General features: G+C 36.2%; 6 protein-coding genes across 8 annotated transcripts; 4 read left to right on the forward strand and 2 right to left on the reverse strand.

Annotated features, from left to right (window-relative positions):
• Positions 1-253: 253 nt before the first annotated feature.
• On the forward strand, positions 254-5826 carry LOC145228496 (major facilitator superfamily domain-containing protein 6-like). 2 transcript variants are annotated; one of them, XM_080093567.1, is made up of 8 exons: positions 254-575; positions 1696-1923; positions 2376-2795; positions 3159-3313; positions 3829-4077; positions 4678-4861; positions 5394-5602; positions 5730-5826. In XM_080093567.1, the coding sequence occupies exons 1-8, from the start codon at positions 446-448 to the stop codon at positions 5772-5774; spliced, it is 1620 nt and encodes a 539-aa protein (XP_079949693.1). In that variant the 5' UTR covers positions 254-445; the 3' UTR covers positions 5775-5826. The 2 variants fall into 2 exon arrangements, with proteins under 2 accessions (XP_079949693.1, XP_079949694.1); XM_080093568.1 differs by lacking the exon at positions 2376-2795 and having other exon boundaries at positions 255-575.
• Positions 5827-6516: 690 nt separating this feature from the next.
• Positions 6517-7773, forward strand: LOC145228497 (uncharacterized). Its single transcript, XM_080093569.1, has one exon. It carries the CDS (start codon positions 6771-6773, stop codon positions 7653-7655), a length of 885 nt encoding a protein of 294 aa, XP_079949695.1. The 5' UTR covers positions 6517-6770; the 3' UTR covers positions 7656-7773.
• Positions 7774-8523: 750 nt separating this feature from the next.
• Positions 8524-11000, reverse strand: LOC145228498 (transmembrane protein 127-like). Of its 2 annotated transcripts, XM_080093571.1 has the most exons (4): positions 10833-11000; positions 10083-10408; positions 9490-9672; positions 8524-8921 (listed from the first exon to the last, which is right to left on the reverse strand). In XM_080093571.1, exons 2-4 carry the CDS (start codon positions 10360-10362, stop codon positions 8614-8616), a joined length of 771 nt encoding a protein of 256 aa, XP_079949697.1. In that variant the 5' UTR covers positions 10363-10408; positions 10833-11000; the 3' UTR covers positions 8524-8613. The 2 variants fall into 2 exon arrangements, with proteins under 2 accessions (XP_079949697.1, XP_079949696.1); XM_080093570.1 differs by lacking the exon at positions 10833-11000 and having other exon boundaries at positions 10083-10805.
• Positions 11001-11189: 189 nt separating this feature from the next.
• LOC145228499 (uncharacterized) lies at positions 11190-13606 on the forward strand. The gene is made up of 5 exons (XM_080093572.1): positions 11190-11335; positions 11598-11660; positions 12047-12258; positions 12510-12614; positions 12967-13606. The coding sequence occupies exons 1-5, from the start codon at positions 11317-11319 to the stop codon at positions 13093-13095; spliced, it is 528 nt and encodes a 175-aa protein (XP_079949698.1). The 5' UTR covers positions 11190-11316; the 3' UTR covers positions 13096-13606.
• LOC145228500 (mediator of RNA polymerase II transcription subunit 30-like) lies at positions 13109-15068 on the reverse strand. The gene is made up of 4 exons (XM_080093573.1): positions 14826-15068; positions 14236-14438; positions 13865-13910; positions 13109-13539 (listed from the first exon to the last, which is right to left on the reverse strand). The coding sequence occupies exons 1-4, from the start codon at positions 14943-14945 to the stop codon at positions 13408-13410; spliced, it is 501 nt and encodes a 166-aa protein (XP_079949699.1). The 5' UTR covers positions 14946-15068; the 3' UTR covers positions 13109-13407.
• Positions 15069-15471: 403 nt separating this feature from the next.
• On the forward strand, positions 15472-21559 carry LOC145230080 (ubiquitin-like-conjugating enzyme ATG3). The gene is made up of 7 exons (XM_080095457.1): positions 15472-15630; positions 15854-16016; positions 16370-16521; positions 16830-16940; positions 19130-19282; positions 20231-20358; positions 21023-21559. The coding sequence occupies exons 1-7, from the start codon at positions 15487-15489 to the stop codon at positions 21171-21173; spliced, it is 1002 nt and encodes a 333-aa protein (XP_079951583.1). The 5' UTR covers positions 15472-15486; the 3' UTR covers positions 21174-21559.
• The last annotated feature ends 218 nt before the right edge of the window (positions 21560-21777 follow it).

Below are 21777 nucleotides of genomic sequence, written 5' to 3' on the forward strand. Positions count from 1 at the left end.
AGCTTTCTGAAGTAAACATGTTAGTAAAAACAGAATTTTATGCTTTGTTTACACTTATATAAGGTGTACAAGGCTTATAAGTCAAACTCATGTTTTACAAATCATCGCAGAAAGCAACGTCGTAACTTTCGTCGAGCCGCATATATTTGCCTTTGCAGAACAAATAAAAAACACCCCAGTCGTAAATAATTAACCAGAACAGCGACACCATACGTCCACAGCTGTTCCACTTTAAACCCTACTAGCAATGCTTTGTATTGAGTATTGCTTACAAGCCGTGAAAAGAAATGTGATGACAATGTAAGACAGTTGCTTCATTGAAGGCATAATTAGATTAGCATTGTATTTTTAAGCGTGTTGCTGATGTACGTCATAGATTGGAAGCAAACGTAGTTATTGGTTAGAATTTGTGCACTTTGTCAAGGTATTAAAGTTAGTTTAGAATATGGATTCTTCCTCTCTCCATTCGCTGCATTTAAACTCAGTGAAGAGAGAGGACCAACCAAAACAATGCGCAATTAACGTGAATTTGACCTTCGTTCCATTTAAGGTCATTTATTTCTGCTTCTTTGTCGGTAAGTTTGACCTTGACCTATTCATATTGCCTACTTTTAAGAAATGTCAGATGCTGTTTGTTAGTAGGGCTACAGTAAAGAAATTGCAAATTCAAACGAAAAGGCGCTCTTTAACAGGGTTGCATCGTTTTGTGTAGCCATCGTTTGTATTTCTTGCTTAAAAGTTTCAACTAATGCGCGCAAAACCAAATAACCAGACCAAAGAGAGATTTCACAAACATTGACAACATGGCAAAGGTCAACATAAGGTCCAAAATAAACTTAAAGTGATATCACAGGGGCAGCATATGGTCCATAAACTTAATGCATCAACTGAATAACTTAACACCTACAAGATAATGGCCTTACTTATTAATATTTACTGCCAGATCGTTGATCTTATACTGTATAACAGGTTTTACTGACGGACTATCACAATATAATCCTCGCAATTGTAAACATTCATAGACACTGCATTTAATAGCAGATTAACTTCAAATTATTTTCATCATAAACCTCTTAATCAGAGCTATCACAAACACAAACGAAAAGCATCGGTACAACCATGTAGCGTGCAGTAATCGTAAACCGTTTAAAGTGCGTCTCAAAGCGCGCAAAAGAGATGTGTCATCAATACGTAAGTATTTTGAAGAGCCCTCCAGAAAAGCAGACATTGGGATTGTATTCTATTCCAAAGCAGCGGGAATTGTTTTGTTTTACCAAGACCAAATACTTCACCCCAGAGTTGTAAACCGGCCTGAAATTGGACCCGAATCGTATTTGAGAAGCCCGTTTAGGCCCGAAAGTTTGATTGGCAGGCTTATACATTGAAGCCCCAGGAGAGACCAAGACAACAAACACAAGAGACAATCATAAACAATAGATCTTGAACAAGGCGTTTTAGGGCTGTTTGACATTACGTCAGGTCCAGCAACTGACCACTCAGCTAGTTAAAAAATTATTCAACAAAATAATGACACAGAGTGTAAAGTCAGGCCCGAATCAAGCCCGTTTTTTTTTTGAAAAAAAACTAAACCCAGTCCGACTTACAGCTCTGCGTCATCCACAGCAAGATGCATAGAACGAGATAAGACCTAACACTTTGACGCTGTGTTTAATTTTATGTAACAAATGTTTACAGGTCAAAGTTCAGTGATGTTTCGTTCTGTCTTCATGAAACACCTCGGCATGTCAACAACACAGAACGGGATAATCTACGCAATCGACCGTGTTTTGGGCATCGTGTTCCCGCCGATTCTTGGCGCGATCTCGGATAAAAGCAAGCGGCCCAAGACTGTTCTTGTATGTACACTTTTAAGTGGTGCAATACTTTACTCCAGTCAATGTTTTTTACCCGTCGAGAACCAAGGTAAGAAGGTGTACACATGTCAAAGCCGAGAAACTTTAAGTGCAAGGAGACTACCGTTTGCAACGCTCAAGCGAAACTGTTTATAGACGGAAAAAGCGAAGTTCTATCTGAACCAAATGAAATCATTTGAACCAAATGAAAATTAATCTTAAGGAACAATGTCTTTACTGTGTATTGCCTTGTACAGACGACAACATGTTTTTTTCATATTTAAATAGAGTTTTAAGAAAAGTAGAGCTGTTTGCTACTGCATATGAAAAAACCATCAAAAATATAAATGAGGTTCTAGTAAATTTTGTAAAAATAAAAACTATGTGCAGCAAACAAAAAAGTTATCAGAAAAAAAAGGTTTTGGAAAGCAAGAGAACTTTTGTCGTGACTGCAGTCATGGCGTTAATGAGCTTAATTTGTACAACTCAAGTGAAAAAAACTTTAAGATCAGTAATTTTCAGACCCTCTGTCTTGTTATCAACTGCATTGCAACAACGAATCCACCACTAACGGCGATAGAGCATGTTTCTGGGAGGCCTTTAATCTTACCACCAACCAACAGACGCATAAAAACACCCACGAGCGCTGTCAGATGGTTGAAAGTAACACAACTTTAAACTGGACAAGACACCAAACATCAAACGCTACTTGTACTTGTGTTTCCGACCTGGGCGAAACGATAGACGAATATGGAGTCACATTCTGGAGTTTACTTATAATTACCCTGCTGTCATCCATTTCGGTGTTCAGTTCAAGCGGCCTGCTCGATGCTTTCGTCTTCTATAAGTTTCCGTTGCGGGCGCGGCACAAGTTTGGTTATCAGCGAATGTGGGGGTCGGTTGGGTTTGGGGTTGGAGCGTTAACCATTGGATACTTAAAAGGTGAATCGCAGTTGTAAACTACTTTTCAAAAAGCTGTTTTATAAACTGTTTTTGTTTTATATTATATTTCGTCCCATAAGGTCTCACAAGTGCCGATTTTGACAAGACAGTAGCCCTACAGGCTTTAGTATCCAAGACTTCCAGACTAAAAAGCTGTATGTTTATAATATTATTGAAGATAAGAAAACAGAGGAATAAGGCCTCATCAGTGCAGCTGGTGACAAGACATTGGCCGTATTGACTGAATAGCCATGAATCTTTAATACGAGATACCTTCATCAGGGCAATGATATATTGAAACAAAAAAGTTGTACCGCTTTTTCAATATGTTTGCCTTACCAAAAAACTATTTTGTTTTTGCAGACGTATTTGCCACCTTGGACTTTGGACCGAACAGCGCATTCATTCCCTTTGCTTTTTGTCCCATCATATTCTGGTCGGTTTCGTGTATCACGATGAAATTCGTCAGCTCAAAACAAGCTGAAGAAAGTCAGGCACCTAAACTGGCGCATCTTAAAGTAAGCTAGACCAAAGTAAAATAAGTCAAAAGTACATCAACTTTATAAAATTGATATTATGGCTGGAAGCAACAGTCTAAAGTAAATGTTCGCAAGTATTGGCACCTGAAAAGAAAAAATAAAGAGCCACTTCAGGCCAATCGATTTTCAGCAAATTCTACAAAGACATTTTCAAGAAAAGTACCTAATCAGTTATATTCAAATCAGTCTGGTCGGGTTAGATATTCCGGGTCGTGCTTAAGATAAAAAATTCCGATTCTGGCCCCTTTTTGCACGGGGTGCGAACCAAGAAAGCTCCCGAAGACAAAACCCGACCAGGTGTTTTTAACGCCCAAACTGTCCGAGGTAACTGTTTTTTTTTACGGGGTTCGAACCCAGGTCAATCCCAGGGACAAATCCCGATTAGTTTTTTTATGTCTGTGTTTAGATGAGACGCGCCAAGTTCCTGCCCAAACTGTTAGGTAACGCTTCTCACATGTGAGAGTAAACAATTTGGCGTCCTCTTATGATTGCAGTTGATCGCTACTGACATCCGGATGGTGTTTTTTGCCCTTTACACCACAGCACTGGGATACGCATTAGCGAGCGGCGAAATCTACCTGTTCTGGTTGGCTGAGCAAAAGTTCAACGCTCCCGGCGCTACGCTTGGTTGGTTAATTGCGGTCACGTGTGTCCTGGACACGATCATGTGCCTTCTGTCCGGAACGGTGCTGAAGAGAATCAAAGCAGAATGGGTGATGTCTGTTGGACTGTTTCTACTTGGCGTAAGTTTTTTACACAATGTATTGATCAAAATTAATATCAGTCGAGTCCGAGTAAAGACACCACTTTCAAATCAAGTCACATTAAAAAAAATCAAATCATGTCTTTAACAACCACATCATGTCTTAGGTAATGTTTTTAAAACAGTCTCTCAAGTCGAACATATAAAAAATAGCCACTCAAATCAAGTTCATAGTGATATCTTTAAATGTCTTAATTAATACACAAGTTGGACAACGAGTCTTGCCGGTCAAATAGTCACTTAAGTTACAAAGCACGAAGTAAAGTCATGTCAATAAAAAAGCTTTGAAAAAAATTGCTTTCCACTAAAATCCACTTCTTGAAAACAGCCTCTCAAGTCAAGTCTTTGCGAAGCCACAAAAGTCAAGGCTTTGAAACAGTTACTCAAGTCAAAGGATGTCTTTCAAAAACTCATTCATGTCAAATCACTTAAACCAATAAAATTTTCTTCAGTGTTGAACTAGAATTAGGCTCAGTCTGTGAAAAGGGCTAAGTGATTGCGTAGCACTTGACAGTCAATAAGTTGTAGCTGAATAATTACTCAACAACCCAACTTTTCAAAGAAAATTGCTTTTTACCAGCTGCGCTTATTTTTCTACACAACCGCCACTGAAACTTGGCATTTGTTGGTCATCGAAGTTGCATTACGAGGTGTTTCATGGACGGTCACGTGGATAGCTTGTTGCAATCACATCGCTTCGATTTCTCCACCCGAACTTCGCGCCACAACTATGTCCGTCGCAGGAGCCTGTTTGTGGGGAATTGGTGAGTTGAAAAATTCAGTATCATAGCTTGCGCAGAAGTGGAGTACTGTGATTTTTGGCAAATAGAAGAGCAAAACCTTACCACCAGTAGTGCTTAGCAAAATATGCAAAGCAAGTAGGAAACGTAAAATAGGTTCGACTGATTTGAAAAATGACTGCATAGAATTTTGGTTTGTTTCATGCGAATAAACGGTCACTGATTTTCCCGTAGATTGAAGGTAGATTATGAGATCAAAAAGACAAACCGCGGGTGAATGTCTTTGATCGGAGCCTATAACTTAATATCATTAAATCTGAACTAGTGATCACTAAGACAATTGAACGTGCAGTCAACATAGCAACCTTACCGGGATTTGAACCCTCAACTGGGGCAATTGCTGTAATAAATGCATGTCACTAAAAAAAATCTCCTTTAAAATTGATACGAACAAAAACCTATTCATAAAAACACCACAGTTTAAAAATAACTGGCCGGTGTCGCCGGGATGTGAACCCGCAACGTAACGAACACTTTCAGCTTTCATTCTGTTCAGGTTACGGAACATGCGGAATAGTGGGAGGAATTTTGTACGAGAAAGTTGGAGGAGAAAACATGTTTCTTATTTCGTTCGGCCTCGTAATGTGTTCCTGTGTTGTCTACGTTGTTTTTCTTATCGTGTACAAACGGTCCCGTTCCCCTGAAGAAGACGTTAAAGTCGAAGAACTGAAACGCTTCAAGATCACAATGACAACATACCTGAAGGTCAAAAATGTGTTTAAAACTTTACCACATTTCTTCATTACAAAAAAACTACATTTTCTTCATTACAAAACACAAATGTCGTAGTTCAGAAAATCTAAAGTTTCAAAACCATTTTCTTTTCTTTTAGATAAACCAGCAATGGATGAGATCTGAAATTGTTTTGAAGCAGTAGCGCAAATCAAAATAAATAGCATTTTTACAATACACGTCGGTTTCACTTTCAACAGAGGAAGTTTGCTGGGAACAGAAAATGGAGATAAACCATGTTTAGTTCTGGGCAACACCAACCATTGGTGATCCGGGGCATTTAACCCGTGTTCTCTGACCCTACGAGAGTAAAAACAAATAACGTCAATTCTAAATCTTTGCAAATGCCAGCCACGTCGCTTGTTTCTACCTCAAACATTTCATCATAAATATATTTTGTAAAGGTCAGTGAAGTCATACGTCCGTTTCATTCTATTTCAGTTAGTCAGGTCTTGCAGACAGTTTTTTTTGACTATATTGATTCACAAAAAAGCTAAAATTGAAACACTTTCTTCATTGTAAGACAAAAACTCCTTGCTCGTTTAAACTTTAAGTACCACAAGCGGAAATTGTATTTGAAATGTTTCGCAATAAATGCAATTATAAACTGTGTAGTATTTTATACACGAGTCATCGTAGACCCAGAACAAGAGATGGAGACAACGGTCGCGTATACTAACTGACTACAAAAAAATGTCTGAAGTCATCCACTGTTTTTGAAAAGATGTAAGTTATATATTTCACCTAAGTGAGGTAATTTTCTGTGTTCCAACAAACGCGCATTTTCCTGACTTTTATGCAGTGCTGGATAAACCATTAGGCAAAGTAGGCACGTGTCTGCAGGCCAGTCAAAAATCCAGACCACTTTAAATGATTTGGCAACACTGATAATTATTTTTTTTAATTGGCAACCCTGATTTTCGGGCCACTTATAAAATGTGCCTACAGGCCAGCAGACCCTTAATCCGGCACTGCTATCATGTCATGTAGAAGCACAGCAGGGTTTGACAAGTGGGGGGCTTTGAATTGACGGGAAGTTCAGTAACGAGAAAAGAGGAAGTTTGGTGTGTATTGACGGTGATCGCTGAGTGCGTGTTGTTTATAAAGCAAGCTAGAAGGCAGTTACAAGTGAAGACTAAACATGAACTCAACAACTACAGCAACATCTATTTTCGGGACTACAAGTTGGATAACAGCATTTACTGTGTCTTTAATATGCTGGTTCATATTAGTGTGGATTTTTGCCTGCCTGATCTGCTACGGAGTAAGGAACAAAAAGTGGAGTATTGGCAATGGAGATAGCGACGACCGTGACAGTTTGATTCTCTACACTCTTGCAGTGGTAGCCACGTCCTTTAGCATAATTCACACAACGATCAATATTGTCACTTACAACTTTGGTCACGACGAAGCATCATTACAAACCTGTGTTGTAGGTGTCCTTCTGTCGGTGGAGTTCTTCGCTTTTACCATGTCCTGGACGTATCTGTTCTTATGGTTCAGACAACGAGCTATCTACAAGCATAATCTGTTTATCCACCTGTATACCCCGCTGGTTAGGGTCATCAGCTGGCTAAGTATTTTTCTGATGCTACTGGGCATTAACTCGGCCATAATCATATACAACGTCTGCAGTAAGTTTTCAAGCACTGGAGCTGGCTGTGTAAACAAGGGAGCCCATTGGCCGGCAATTTATGGTACTGCAGTGAATGGGACTGGACAAATAGCTATGTTCTTGCTTTTTCTCTATCCAGTTGTCAACATCCCGACCGTTCGCAGTACGTGCCGGATAATCAGGATTTTAAAACGCACAACAATTTGCACAGCATTCTGTATTGGCAGTGATCTAGTTGCTGGAATCTATGTGGGCGTTTCAAAGGAATCAGACAAAATTGGACTGTCGTTTTACAATTTTAATTTGGTATTGAACATTATAGCTATGGTAATAACTTTTGAGATGTGGTGGCGAATTATTCTGTCTCCTTTCAACTTTGCATCCGAAAACGAAGCTCCTTCCCCCGCATAACAAAATGTGTGTGTGTCAAAAACATTGATTTTTCATTACTATTTAGCACACTCGCCGTATGAAAAAACTGTTTGTATCAGCAAAGTTTTTTTTCACTTGTATTTGATTTTATGTTTCAGTTTTTTGTATTTGTGATATAGATTAGACGAGTTGAAGCAAAAAAGCTGTTTAAAAGTTGTATTAAACTTTGTAGCTGGCAACAGAAGCCAAAAACAAACATGTCTTTGCTTTCAACCAAAATAACAATGGATTAAGTTGGCTGCAGCAAAGTTAAAAGTAGACTAACCTACAATTTCAACACAAAAAATACTGTTTGCCAAAAATTAACAAATAAAACCGATCTTGAAGTCCGCGACTTACCAGCAACATAAAATGTTTGTTTTAATTATCAATTCGCCTGCTACCAAACTCTATTCAGCATAGGAAACATATAATAGACAACCGCCTATATATGTTTCAGCCTCTATTTCGGCCAAGTCATGTAGTCATAAGTACCAATATACTAAAACTAGCAGATCAAACAACAATAATAAACGCAAATTACCTTGCAAAGTCGTGTTTCTTTGTTTCTTGCTGATGGCGAAATAGAAACTGCTGGAAAAACGCTGTTTTCCCGCTTTCACAATCTCGTCTCTGATTGGCTTAAGATTGTTATACGTAACAGATAATAGCCGACATTTCAAGTCAAAGGCAATGGCCATGAAACTCAAAACGCATAATTTAAACAAAACGCAGGGATTCTATTTAAGTTTAACCTTTAAAACAATACTACAAGATTGCTTGGTGTGTTTCAAGTTTCAACCTGCGCGGCATTTATATTTTGCAGGTTGCCGTAACAATATTTTTTGGAAAATAATGACATAATTGGTAGAAACGATGGTTTTTTATGTTGGAACAAAATGCACGATGATAACATAAATATAACTTTTACAACACACCAAAAAGGTAAAATTGGTTTTCAAGGGACATAAGGTGGTGGCTCAGAACCAGAGTGTGCTGTTGAAGTCCATGCAGTATCACTTTCATCAGCAGATTCCTCTGCAATTAATCTCTCAGCCTGTTCCTCCTCTTCAGTTGGATACTGTCGCATCAAATTTGAGGCTGTTGCCAAAACAGCGATCCCACCCGCTGCTGCAACTAGATACACCCCCATTCCAAACGAGACTTTAACAGCACTGCCTCTGTACAATTTCTCTTCATTTTGAATATAATATATTTCCTGTGATGTCCAGTAACAAAATCCAATAACCGTTGCCGCGAGCAACACTGAAAATAAAGACTTAAATTCCTAAAGATGTGGTTGTATATAATTGACAGCTTTTGCAAACAAACTTTTACACATCAATTAAACCAATGCATAACTTTCAAACTGCATTATTTTGTAATATGTTAGAGAGGTGATTCTTATCCTTTCTAGTGATGGGACAAGAACCCGGTACTCTGTATCGAACGATTTCAGTGGTATCGATACTTGTACTTGGAATTGAAATATTTTACCTCAGTTTTTGATACCGAAGGTCAGCTTACACCATAAGAATACAGGCAACTTTTTGCCAATATTTGCTTCAGACAGCACAAAACTGGGAAAAGGTCCGCAAGGTTAAATATATTTTTTATCATGTGGAGATAACATTTTTCTGCATGTGTGTGTGCCCATGTACCCCTGCCATGACAGATAAATTAGCCAGTGATATACAGCTAAGTACAACACTATATTTAAGTACTCAGTAATCGGTATTGAAGATACACATATGTGGTACTCGTACTCGGTACTCACTTCAAAATCTGGTATCGTCCCATCACTAATTGTTACAGTAGTTATTCTTGTTCTTACCAGTAAAAATATATCCAAAAGAGTATCGCTTCATGATTTTCCAAAGTGCCTTTTTACGAGGAGCAATAATATCCAATATAAAAGAAAACAAACTTGAAATGATTGCCAAAAAACAAAACAATATGATAACTTGGATCAAAGTAAGTGCAGTGGCATTGATGCAGTAGCTGTATGATGTATTGCCTACAAAAAAGATATAACAGATCTTAAACAAAAAAGTACCATTCAAACAATACATAAGGCATCTTTAGTGCAAAAGGATACCAAAGTACCAATTTCACTAATACATCAACAACTTTAAGGAAAAGGGCTGTTTAGAAACCTCTGGTAAACTGTTTCTGTCATACCCACAGAAAACAAGTTGATAAAATGCCTTGAAGTAATAAAGTGCTGAAAAGAAATTGGATGTTTGAGAGCAAATTCGACAATTAATAATGAATAGTGTAGTTTCTATAAAAAAAAACCTAAAAAATGTTTACTTGGTCTTGAAGCTTAACACTGTAACAAAACATAGTGCTCAAGTCATGAGGTTTATGCAATGTGCTTTAAAATTATTATTTATTTAAAATTAGATTAGTTCTGAATTTTGTTACCTTCATTTAGATTTTGACAGTTTTCATCTTCAAATCCGTCAAGGCCAAGTTCGTCCATGCTCATTTTACCAAAAAATGAATTTACACCTATATACTGATGACAGCACTTTCCACCACTCAGTGTGAACCATACCGGCTCAACTAGACTTGAGCACAGAACCACAATTGTTGCTGTGCCCAGTACAGCAGACAAAATGTTTTTCTCCTTAAACTTTCTCGATGATGAAGGAAATCTAGTCCTTGCTGACAAGTTGCTCGAATTGTCAGCACGTCGAAACATCGTTTTCGTTTGTCCTTATTTTTGACCAGCCATTGAACAAATTGGTCTAAAATATATGCAGTTAATAATCAGTAACATTATTTCCTTTTTATTTATAAATAAAACTAATCTGCGTTTGTACACAAAGTTCGGAATTGTCTGTAAATAGCATTCAGTGTTACAAAAAGTAGAAAACTGCTACTTATGACCAACAAAACAACTTTGTTAGGACAAAACTGGTTTGGCCGCCTGCAAACAGCAACAAACTCAATGGCTAAGAAAAAGTAACAACAAAAGAGTTATTTCAACATCACTTTCTAACAGGACTTTCCCATTTAAAGAAAACAACTGGTGCTTTTGCAAGAAAGTTGTTAAATAAGTTGTGTACGCCAAGTTGCGTATGTACTTTTTCATACTCTGAAGTAAAGAAAATACTTATTTTGATGAAATCGATAAACAATACCCCTTTTTGTTAAAACTTCCTGGCAAACCTGTTTATTGTTCGTGACTTTCTGTTTTCGAGCTTGACAACAGCTTTTGACAATACAGACTGGCACACCTGAAACTAAAAAGCTAAATTCAAAACTTACAACGCAACAACAAAAGATTGATTCCTTCATTAACAGAAGTACCAGGCCTGTATGCGTGACGTCATGTTTTTTCGGATGAGTAACTCGTCACAATCGATTTGTTCGTCACGTGATTATGACGCGTTTTACGTCACCAGCAAACAATGCGAAGAGAAGAAGGCTCGTGACTCGTAAATCACGTGATTGTAAAGAAAAATGCGAAGCAAAACAAACAAGTGGGAGTTAATAAATGACTGAGTATTCTCCTTGCAGACCTAAACGGCTATTTTTGTGACGCGAAAGGGCAGGAAATATTGTTGAAATAAACTTTTTCATTCATTTTGCAGCGTAAAATTTAGGAAACTTAACTTTTAAGTTTGACACAGCAACAAGTTGAAACTTGAAAATGTCGAAAAGTTCAAAAGGTAAGAACTTGGCGTATAGTCTTGACATGTTGTCAGTACAATATCAATTGTATTTAAGTAAAGTATGACAAAGTAATTGCTCTTTGTTTTGTCTCATAATTGTCTTTTATCTTACATATTGTCTTAAACTTTTGTCCTATTGCTTGTTCATCTAAAAAACTAAGTTTGGTTTTAAAACCCGTTTGTAATCAAAATTTGGTATGCATAAATGCAAGAACTTCAATTATAATTGTAACACCTTTTTTGTTTTTATCTTTTCCAGTTCCCCCTGGAAATTACCCAACCCAGCAAGCTGGCCCTTCTTATCCACATGCTCCACAACAAGGTTTGTTATAAATAAAATAAATGCAGTAAAACTTACTTCTTGAAAATCAACTTTCTTGATGTATATCAGTGATTCTCAAACTATGTGAGAGAGATTTTCCAAGTGTGCCGCGAAATATTTCCCTTTTTGAAGTACATACCATCCCTGGTGTCTTAGGACTTCATAACGAAATACTGGTGTGCATTACAACATTTCAAAGCTTATATTTTTCTAATCGTTAATAAAAAGCACCACAATAAAGTTGAAAATCAACATTCTTTGAACAAATTTTGTTATGTCTACCTGCGAAGTGTGCCATTGAAGGAAATTTTAGTTCTTTACTGCTGTATGCTTAAAAAGTTTGAGAACCTCTGATTTACATACTAAACAATTTGTTTCATTTTAAGGAGGTCAATATGGAGCTCCACCACCTTACACTCAACAAGCCCCTAACCAACAACCAGAAGTAGGGTATCATGTACAAGCCCAACAGGGATACCATCAACCCCCACCACAGGGCTATGGACAAGCACCGCCTCAAGGATATGGACAAGCACCGCCACAAGGATATGGGCAACCACCTCAGGGATATTACCAGCAACCACCCCAACAGCAATATGTTAGTTCAGTCCTTCTTGTCCTGTTCATGATGTCTCATTTGTAATTGCTAATTTTTAAACTAATTCAGCTTTGTTTTGTGATTTAAAGTGAAAGGCAGTTGCAATAACTCAACAACCTAAGCAGTAAAAACCTTTTCTAACAAGTAGAGCTATTTCATTTGAGAGTCTTATGGGTTAACCACTAGGTCACTGTTACAAGGACAGAAATAAAAAAGGGGACTAATAATGGTAAATATATGATTTTTTGCAGCCACCACAAAATCTACAATATTATGGGATGCCTCAACAAACTGTAAATGTCAAGAATGGTTTTGATGCCGGAGCAAGATTTGATGTTACAGCACCATCTATTCCAGTAAGTTGATGTCTTTAATTTTTCCAGAAAACCAACTTTAATATTATCACTGTAATACCAAAGATTAAACCATTTGTAAAGATTGTCTCAAAATGATGTATTCCATTATAAAGTCTGTGCAGACAATTCTGGTTACTAGCATATCCATATTGCTGTGCTTTTTAATGCAAAAATGCACAGCATGAGGGATTGGAAATTAGAAAAACAAATTCAAAAGATAGTACTTTGGTGTGCAAAAACTTGCCACTACAGAAGGTTTCTGCCATACCTGAAGTAACTGTTTAAATTGCCATTAAGGGTAATGATAACCAATAAATGAGGAACAGTTTAACATTGGTTTGTTCAATTACAGCCCCCGCCGCCAGGTTGTCTTCCAACTGCAGGCCAGGTTGCTGTAGCCCAAGGTCAAAATGTTGTCATGACAAAGAAGAAAGATAACTACGTGGTCGGAGGTTCTGATGGTGGATATGTCATCTTCTAGATTACGTCAAAAGCACTTTGGAAAAGTTTAATGTCCATAGTCGCATATACACTGTATATTTAAATGTTAGTGTATGGTATTTTGAATGGTAAGCATTTCATCTTTGTAAATTTTAACATTTGTGGAATGACCTTGTGGTAACTTTTTGAAACATCATTTGCATATAAACTACACCTTTGTCTCCATTATGTAGTTACAAAAATTGTCAGAATTGTTAACAAATGTACTAATCAATTACATGTGTGTGTTTATGTTTTCACATGATTTTAACAAATGGCAGTCAGTTATGTGTGTTTTGTATTTGTGTGTTCATCATGTAATTGTGCTTGTAAGAACTGAATTTGTGTTCCATACTAGTTCCGTCATTTGTGTGAGAAGTCTTTCCAATTGTTCATTTTTGGTGTAAAGTTGTTGTTCCAATTCTCGTTTCCTTTTATCCAACGCCTAAAAGATTGTAAATATTTTTTTGCAAGTTTTTTGTAGTGCACTTGAATAAAGTATTCAAAAAATAGCAACTAGTTTTAAAGGTGTATGACAAGAGGTGTATAATAAAAAACAATCTTTCAAAGTGTAGGGCAAGAGAGTTTAAAACAAGCATTTTGTCTGTGCTAATTGGACCAATAAATACAAAAGCTGATGAGCAAATAGCTTAAATACTCCTGCTTTGGGTTCATATGATTATATTGAATTAATTGTCAAAATAATTACTGTCAACTTACAATTATCATTTAAAACTCACAAGAAAATGAAAATTGGACATCACACACACCTGTTCTTTCAGTGACTTTAGATTTGGGTCTTTTTCCTTTTCCTCACTAAAAAGTTTTACAGCAAAAACAGATGTTGAACTTTTTTATAATATAAGAAAATATATACATTTCACTTTAATTAAGCAAACATCACTTTAATTTAACTAATATTGTTTCAAAAGCATCATTTCCACAAAAAGATTCTCCAACAGTTTTTGTGACTAAAGTATATTTTATCACACACATATAACTTAAGCTCAGGGAATATAACCTGTGAAGTTGATAAAAGACCCAATTTAAGTAAAGCCCAAAGCCTGAATCATGCAGAAAAAACAGACCTGTAAGTTATGACTTGTTCTACACCTAATATTCAAAAATAGAACATATTTACCTGTCTGGCCCACACAAAGGAATAAGAGATTCTGCACTCGGTTGTCCATCCACCAAATGTTTGTGGCACTCGTTGTAGATGACACGAAGTTTTTTAAAGTGTCTTTCAATTTTATCTAACAGCTCCCGCAACTTGTTGCTTCTCTCCATGGCCACACGGTGGCTTGGATTTGTTCCATTAGGAAACTGTGTAAGTTTCAATGCCTGCAAAATTTAATTTGCATGATTAAACAGAAATGCATTCCTCAATAAAAAAATTTAAATATTTTCTAACAAAAGTTTAATTTTAAATCAGCCGTATATTTGTAGAAAGCTGATATACAAGTCGTCCAAGGCTGAAAACAATCAGGGGGGCATCTCCCGACCCCCCAAACACACAATTTTGAATTTAAATTTTTTCAGAACCTTCAAAAGTTCAATTAGTGTTAAATTTTAACTTCCGTACCATTCTGTACAGCTTTACGAAATTTTTGCTACCAAACCCTATCTAGAGTTTTGTTCTGGCTCTGCTACTGGTCTTAGCTGGCCACAAAACCAACTAACACCATACCTAAAAAATTGATACCATGTAAAATAGCCAATGTAACAAACCTGAAATATTTCCACGGCATTTTGTATTATATCCTGCACAGTGTCCTGTCCGGCTTGGAACAAGGATATCGGATTAATTTCGGGTGGATTGGGTTTACTTTCTGCCGAAGGCACAGCCATCACAATTTTTAACTACGTTAAGGAAAAGTCGAAAAGGGAATCCTCAGTCCTCACGTTCAAAGTCTGTGCTCACGTTCCGACCACAAAATAGGGAATCCCCCCTGTAAACACGAATAAAAATAGTTTTTGTCGCAAAATTTATTAAATTGCAACCGTTTTATCAAACCAAACAGTTTGGTTTACCAACATTAAAAGAGAGAGAGTTTACGACTTCAAGAAAAATAAAATACTTTTTTAACATACATGTGACATTTTGAACGTTTTCTTTTTTATTTCGGAACAAAATATCACCATTAAATTAAGGTAAAGTGACAAAGTTTATCACATATCTAGGATAAGTTAAAAATTATTTTGTTTTATATTTTTAAACTTTTTTGTTTTGAAATGCAATTGTTAATGATACATTCTTTATTAGTAATTAAACACGATTTGTTATCCTTTAATAAAGTGGTAATCTTGTGTTTCGTATTGTATTTTAAATTCGTACCTTAATTTTTTGAAATGTTTTTCGATAAAAAGTAGAAGAAAATCATATGCGTTAATGCGTATGAGTTTGAGAGTGAGACTGAAATATATTTGCTTGAACTTTTTTGATTTGAAAGTAGGCAAAAACATGCAGAATGTATTTAATTCCGTCAAAAGCAGCGCGTTGGGCGTTGCTGAAATGCTAACTCCTGTTCTTAAGGTAAAGCAATTTAAAGGCATTTTGCCAATAACATGTTTGTTTCACCAATTTTTCCTTTTTGCACATGGCTACATATTTTACATTGTTGTGGAAGAAACAGTTTTAATATTTAACACATACGTTATGATAGTGTTGCGTATTGTAGTAGTTACAAGATGCTTTTTAAACCAATTGAGGAGTTTAAGCCATGCATTTTAAAATGTTACATTGTGCATTGTTTTAGAATTCGAAGTTTAAAGAAACAGGAGTTTTGACCCCAGAAGAGTTCGTAATTGCTGGTGACTTTCTGGTACATCACTGTCCAACTTGGCAGTGGCATACAGGAGAAAAATCCAAGCTTAAGCCTTACCTTCCCAGCGACAAGCAGTATCTACTTACCCGCAATGGTAAGATAACAAGATAAAACACACAGAATCTAATGGTCTGCAAGGGTAAAACTACAAGCCCAATACACTGCTTTTAGGGACAGTCTTATTTAAATTGTCTTTTAAAACAGAAAATAAATCGTAAGCTTGTTCTATGTGCGATTAAATAGAATTTCTAAATATCCAGAGTTTTTGGTCTATAAACATCAGGCGCTCAGTTCACAATCTTTATGCAATTAAATGGAATATGCAATTAATTAGTATTCAATTACCCAGACAGTTTAAACATGACAATACCCGCTTATTCTCTTGTTTGTTTTTGAGTGGAATATTTTGTGAAAAACAAAACAAACATCATTTGTTTTGCATGAAAGTACCTTGCCACAAGCGCTGCAAACAAATGGAGTACAATGACGAACATGAAGCAATTATTGAAGATGGTGGTGACGGAGGTTGGGTAGACACACATCATAACGTCGATTTTGATAAATTACAAGGAGAAGTGAAAGAAATGACTTTAAAAGAAGTAAGAAACCTGTGATTTATGTTGAGAGTTCAGTGCTAAACTGAAAAACTAAATTACTTTTGTAGTTCAAGCTACTTTGTATTTGTACTCGAGTTTTAAGGCATTAGACCAGGAATTGTAAAAAACTGTAATTTAAATGTTTACAATTTCAGAAAAGTGGTAAGAAACTTGTGATTAAAGTTGGAAGTCCGTTGATCTAAAACTAAAATTTTGTAGTCGATGCAGTTCGTTGGACTAAAAACTAAGTTACTTTTGTAGTCGACAATTTTGTTTCTGAGGAAATGTTATTTCTACGTCTGTAATTTCAGAAAAGTGGAGAGACCTCTGGTGGTAATAATGATGAAGATGATGACGATGATGATGATGATGAGGCCCTCGACATGGAAGATTATGCAGAAATGCTTCAATCTGAGGACAGTGTAAGTATGTTGATGTGAATATAACTCAGACTCGCAATAAATGTTCTCTGAGTTGTGGGCATACAAACAAGTGAGCAACATTAGTTGAGCACATAGTATGGCTCTGGCAGGATACTTACCATGGACAGAATAGCTTTTCTTGTACATAGTTTACATGTAAGTAATGCAAAAATTGCACAGTCACACAGCTAAGAGAGAACATGCTCAAACCCAAAATCCTTAAATGTAAAACAACAGACTAATCTGGTTAATTACTTATTTCACTTAAATGCACAGGAATCTTAAAATTCCATAGTCATTTGTTAAGAAAATCATTCAATTGTTTGCATAAATCGGTTAATTACATGATAAGATAGACAAATTATACATAAGCTATTGCTGTCAAGCATAATTTCAAAAATACATTTGTCAGAAGAGCTCTAAAACCTTGGTAGGCAAATTGTTTTTCACTTATCATAATTATTCTACAAACAATTGTTTCAACACAATTGCAATTAAATACTCACTTGTTATGGGTCCCCTTCCCTGAAGGGGACACATATTGTTTTTGTCTATATTTTTTTTTTCTTTTTTTCTTTTTTCTTTTTTCTTTTTTTCTTTCTAACGCAGATTTGTTCCCACGTTTTGGTCAACAAAGAATGGTTCAATCTTTTTCAAATTTACACACATTGTAGATATTGGTCTAAAGATGGTCCATGTGAATTTTGACCCCGTTTGATCCCTCGGTTCACCCACAGGCCCCCAAAACGTGAAATTTTTTGCGCGGATTTGTTCCCACGTTTTGGTCAAGAAAGAATGGTTCAAACTTTTTCAAATTGACACACATAATAGGTATTGGTCTAAAGATGGTCCATGTGAATGTTGACCTCGTTTGATCCCTCGGTTCACCCACAGCACCCCAAAACGTGAAATTTTTAGCGCGGCTATTGTTCCCACGTTTTGGTCAAGAAAGAATGGTTCAAACTTTTTCAATTTTACACACATTACAGATATTGGTCTAAAGATGGTCCATGTGAATTTTGACCCCATATGACCCAGAGATTCACCCACAGGCCCCCGAAACGTAAATGTGTCTAACGCTCGTTTGGTCAAGAAAGACACTGTAGGCAGAAGTACCAAGAGAGTAACTCACTGGTTTACGATAGCGGGAGGGCTCAGCTTGACGTCGGACAGACGTTTTACGAGACATCGTTTCAGTGATTAGAAATCAGCTGTTTTGCACAGCAATGCTATGTCGTTTTATTAAGTTATCACTCACATTTTTAGTTTTGGTGAAGGTTTTACACCTATGACGTGATTTAAGCCTAATAACCGTGCTTCGGTTTTGTATATGTCAAGAAAAACTTTGTTAATAAAAGTTAAGATGAAAAAATTAACTTGACTTTTTTGCCAAATAAATGTTTTTTAAATGCTCGCTGTCAGGTTGGCCACCGCATGATCACGGGTTACTTAAGGTCAACTAGTCGGTATTACAAACACAGCTCAGAACTTTCTTCATAACGTAGCGTTTTTTTAACAATCAATTTAGGAGTCAATACTCAAGGCATGTATAAATTAGGCTTAACAGTATTGTTGAACACGAATGACGGCGTGCTATTGAAAACGGTGTCAAAAGGTCAAACAGTCGTTTGGCGTGTGCACCCTGAGAGGTTACTACAGGTCAATGGTACTCATTTTGCGAAACAAAGTTAAATGAAAAACAATTTGTTATGTATACACTTGTAGCAAATTGCTTTTTAATTTAAAGTGTCTGTAACACAACTGTTACAGCTTTCTAAAAAAAATTGCCCGACCTTGGAGGACTATATCTGGGTTAAAGCAAGAGATTAGATTTAAGTCTTTGTTACGTTTTTTTAATGTTTTTGTAATTACATGACAATAATAGTGCAAAAAGAATACGAACAATTTTTTTATTGTTGGGTTAATGCTTTCTAAAAATTTGTCCTTAAGAATGTAAAAATCACCGCAACATTTGTTTACCGTAAATCCGCACAAACATGCGTGTGGGGACCCATTAGTTTTTGTTTACAAAAACAATCATATGTGTAGATCAAATGATGTGTATAGTAAATTGGTAAATATCGTATAGAATATATAAAATGGAAGTATATCAGAAAGCCACTCTTCTAGTTATGAGTTGGCTTTTGTTACAAATTATCTTCAAAGCAATTTATAATTTATGTTTTAAGGCAACTGTTGACTTGGTTGCTGTGAAAAAGGCACAGGCCTCAGCTTCAGCCAATGATGACGGGAGTATTCTTCAAACGAGAACATACGATCTACACATAACATATGACAAGTACTACCAAACTCCAAGACTCTGGCTATCTGGTTATGATGAGGTAACAAAAATACCTACAAGTATATCATACTGGTAAATAAGGCTGAGTTACGAGTGTAATGTCGTAACAGACTACAGGAATTGGCCTGTGTTAAAGGGTGGTGACTGACGGATCTGTTTTAACTTAGCAAATATACAAAGTATATACTCGAAAAGAGTGGCAGACTTCTATTTGAATAGGACCGAAACTGACGATGCCGTCTTGATGGGCAAAATTAATATTTCTGTTTCATCAAGTAAAGATTTAACTGACCCTGGTTGCCTGCCACCTGTTTTAAATATATATATTGTATATTTGTAGAGCTAAGTTACGTTGTGAATATGAAATTAACAAATTTACACAACAGTGCAGTCCATATGAAAGTTGTGAAGACATTGTTTGCCTTTTTATGCGCATTAAACTGATTTTACCGTACGGGAATATTAACACAAGCTGTAAATTTTCTGATATTTGTTTAACAATTTCACTGTTGGCAAAGCTTTGGGTACCATTAGTACACAAATATCTATATCCAGGGTTGCCATCGACTTGAAACCAAAAATAAGGACAACCAAAAAATAAATTTTTATGCGAAATGAAACAAACGTTTTTGAACAAATCTTTGCATTTATACGAGCCATGACATAATATTTGCAATATTTTGGCCAGAAACAATCTGTTTCAGCAACTCTTTGTTCGTAGAAAATAGTAAGTGCATCTTACAACAGGCCGGGTCTAGGTTCACTTCTGCTTGTAGCAGGGATTTGACTATGGTAATTGTTGAAAATAAGACAAAATAAGGACTACAGTCAAAAATAAGGACATTTCTTAGAAATAAGGACAATGAACTTTTATAAGACATAGCCCTTCAAACTAAGGACAAATCTTAGAAATAAGGACGGTATGGCAACCCTGTCTATATCTCAATGTTCTGTTTTCAATACATTTACCAATTTTACCGTTTTTTAGGATCGTAAGCCTTTGACAATGAACCAAATGTACGACGACATCAGCCAGGATCATGTCAACAAAACTGTTACAGTCGAACCCCATCCCCATTTACCACCTCCCAACATGTGCTCGGTGCATCCATGCAAGTAAGTAACATTGTTCGAGGTGTCTGTGACCGATGGTTCTAAATATAGCATGATACCACAGGTTATTTACTTGCAGTGGTGGGATTCAGCTGGTTCGCACCGGTTCTATAGAACCGTCTCACAAAATTTTGTAAGATCAGCGATTTAGCATTACTGGTTACTGTCAATGGATTTTTTGTAACAAAACCGGCTGAAAAATATGACTTTTGTGAAAGAACCAGCTGAAAAAATTTTAATTCCATCACTGATTACGTGATAAGCTGGTTACTGGACTTCTGTATACTCTATGCAAAAAATATATTTATAAGGATGGTAAGAGCTATTCTGGTTGGGGTGGGGGTTTGTAATTGAAATACCACTAGAATCTGGTCTCATTCACCCTTCTTAGGGTTTGTATTCACACATTCCAAACACCATGTAGGCACTTTACCACTTGCTGACAGATACTTTGACAAAAATGTACGAAATCAATTAAAAAGGGCTCAAATCATAGATGCAAGTGAAAATAGAAAGATTTCTTTCTCCAACTATAGTATCGTTTTGCCGAATTATTTCATAAAATTTTTGACAATATGTCATGTTCAAATGATAGTTTAAAACTCAGATTCTGAAACCAAAATGAAACTACAAAAACCACTCAATCTCTAAATGTTATGTTGTTCAGGCATGCAGAGGTGATGAAGAAAATAATGCAGACAGTTGAAGATGGAGGGGGCAATCTTGAAGTTCAAATGTATTTGCTAGTGTTTCTCAAATTTGTCCAAGCTGTCATCCCAACCATTGAATACGATTACACCAGACATTTTTCGTTGTGACAACTGTTGCGTAATTGTTTCTTACCTTGTTTTCCATTTGATCTTTATTGTTATTATTGTTGTAATATTGCGTGTGATTTCTGCAATATATATATTATGTGCAGGCAGTTTTCCAATATCTTGGTATCCAGGTGCTTAAGTGGTATATATACTTTGTGGATACTTTGTGTTGTCACCTTGTCTAAGTGCTGATATGAGTTGATAAAAATCAACAGCTTGAAAACTAATTGTTTAAACATTTGTGTGTAACTATCTGTGTAACTTGAATATTTGGATTTTTTCTTATTTTTGTGTCCATATTTTTCAGAATTGATTTAAAACATTATGTTTGTGACAAATGGATTCAATCTAACCGATTTAATGATCTTAATAAATATCATTGGGTATCTGCTGTGTCTTATTGTTTGGGAAAAAATCCTAAAATGGGTTTCAAGAAAGATTGTCTTAATCAAACGGGTGAAGAAACTGTTTGAAACAGGTATTTCCTTCAAGGACTTAAACCGGGATTTGAAAATTCAATCTATGCAATTAAACATATTATGCCTTTAACCGGTTTTATGTTCAGTAAATGGAAAGTCTGGTCATAATCGTTCTGTAAATTTCG

The sequence above is a fragment of the Phallusia mammillata genome, chromosome 5, assembly GCF_965637545.1.
Source record: "Phallusia mammillata chromosome 5, kaPhaMamm4.hap1.1, whole genome shotgun sequence".
In the NCBI taxonomy this organism is placed as follows: Eukaryota; Metazoa; Chordata; class Ascidiacea; order Phlebobranchia; family Ascidiidae; genus Phallusia; species Phallusia mammillata.

Excerpts from the sequence above, each read along its gene's own strand:
- LOC145228498 (XM_080093571.1), bottom strand. The coding sequence starts at position 10,362 with ATGTTTCGACGTGCTGACAATTCGAGCAACTTGTCAGCAAGGACTAGA. Across the intron at positions 9,673-10,082 it reads CTGTCAAAATCTAAATGAAG|GCAATACATCATACAGCTAC; the intron begins GTAACAAAATTC and ends TCTTTTTTGTAG. Across the intron at positions 8,922-9,489 it reads TTTTGGATATATTTTTACTG|TGTTGCTCGCGGCAACGGTT; the intron begins GTAAGAACAAGA and ends CTTTATTTTCAG.
- LOC145228496 (XM_080093567.1), top strand. The coding sequence starts at position 446 with ATGGATTCTTCCTCTCTCCATTCGCTGCATTTAAACTCAGTGAAGAGA. Across the intron at positions 1,924-2,375 it reads TTTACCCGTCGAGAACCAAG|ACCCTCTGTCTTGTTATCAA; the intron begins GTAAGAAGGTGT and ends AGTAATTTTCAG. Across the intron at positions 3,314-3,828 it reads CTAAACTGGCGCATCTTAAA|TTGATCGCTACTGACATCCG; the intron begins GTAAGCTAGACC and ends TTATGATTGCAG.
- LOC145228497 (XM_080093569.1), top strand. The coding sequence starts at position 6,771 with ATGAACTCAACAACTACAGCAACATCTATTTTCGGGACTACAAGTTGG.
- LOC145228499 (XM_080093572.1), top strand. Across the intron at positions 11,661-12,046 it reads TCCACATGCTCCACAACAAG|GAGGTCAATATGGAGCTCCA; the intron begins GTTTGTTATAAA and ends TTTCATTTTAAG. Across the intron at positions 12,615-12,966 it reads TTACAGCACCATCTATTCCA|CCCCCGCCGCCAGGTTGTCT; the intron begins GTAAGTTGATGT and ends GTTCAATTACAG.
- LOC145228500 (XM_080093573.1), bottom strand. The coding sequence starts at position 14,945 with ATGGCTGTGCCTTCGGCAGAAAGTAAACCCAATCCACCCGAAATTAAT. Across the intron at positions 14,439-14,825 it reads ATGCCGTGGAAATATTTCAG|GCATTGAAACTTACACAGTT; the intron begins GTTTGTTACATT and ends TAAATTTTGCAG. Across the intron at positions 13,540-13,864 it reads TAAAGTCACTGAAAGAACAG|GCGTTGGATAAAAGGAAACG; the intron begins GTGTGTGTGATG and ends ACAATCTTTTAG.
- LOC145230080 (XM_080095457.1), top strand. The coding sequence starts at position 15,487 with ATGCGTATGAGTTTGAGAGTGAGACTGAAATATATTTGCTTGAACTTT. Across the intron at positions 16,017-16,369 it reads GTATCTACTTACCCGCAATG|TACCTTGCCACAAGCGCTGC; the intron begins GTAAGATAACAA and ends TTTGCATGAAAG. Across the intron at positions 19,283-20,230 it reads GGCTATCTGGTTATGATGAG|GATCGTAAGCCTTTGACAAT; the intron begins GTAACAAAAATA and ends ACCGTTTTTTAG.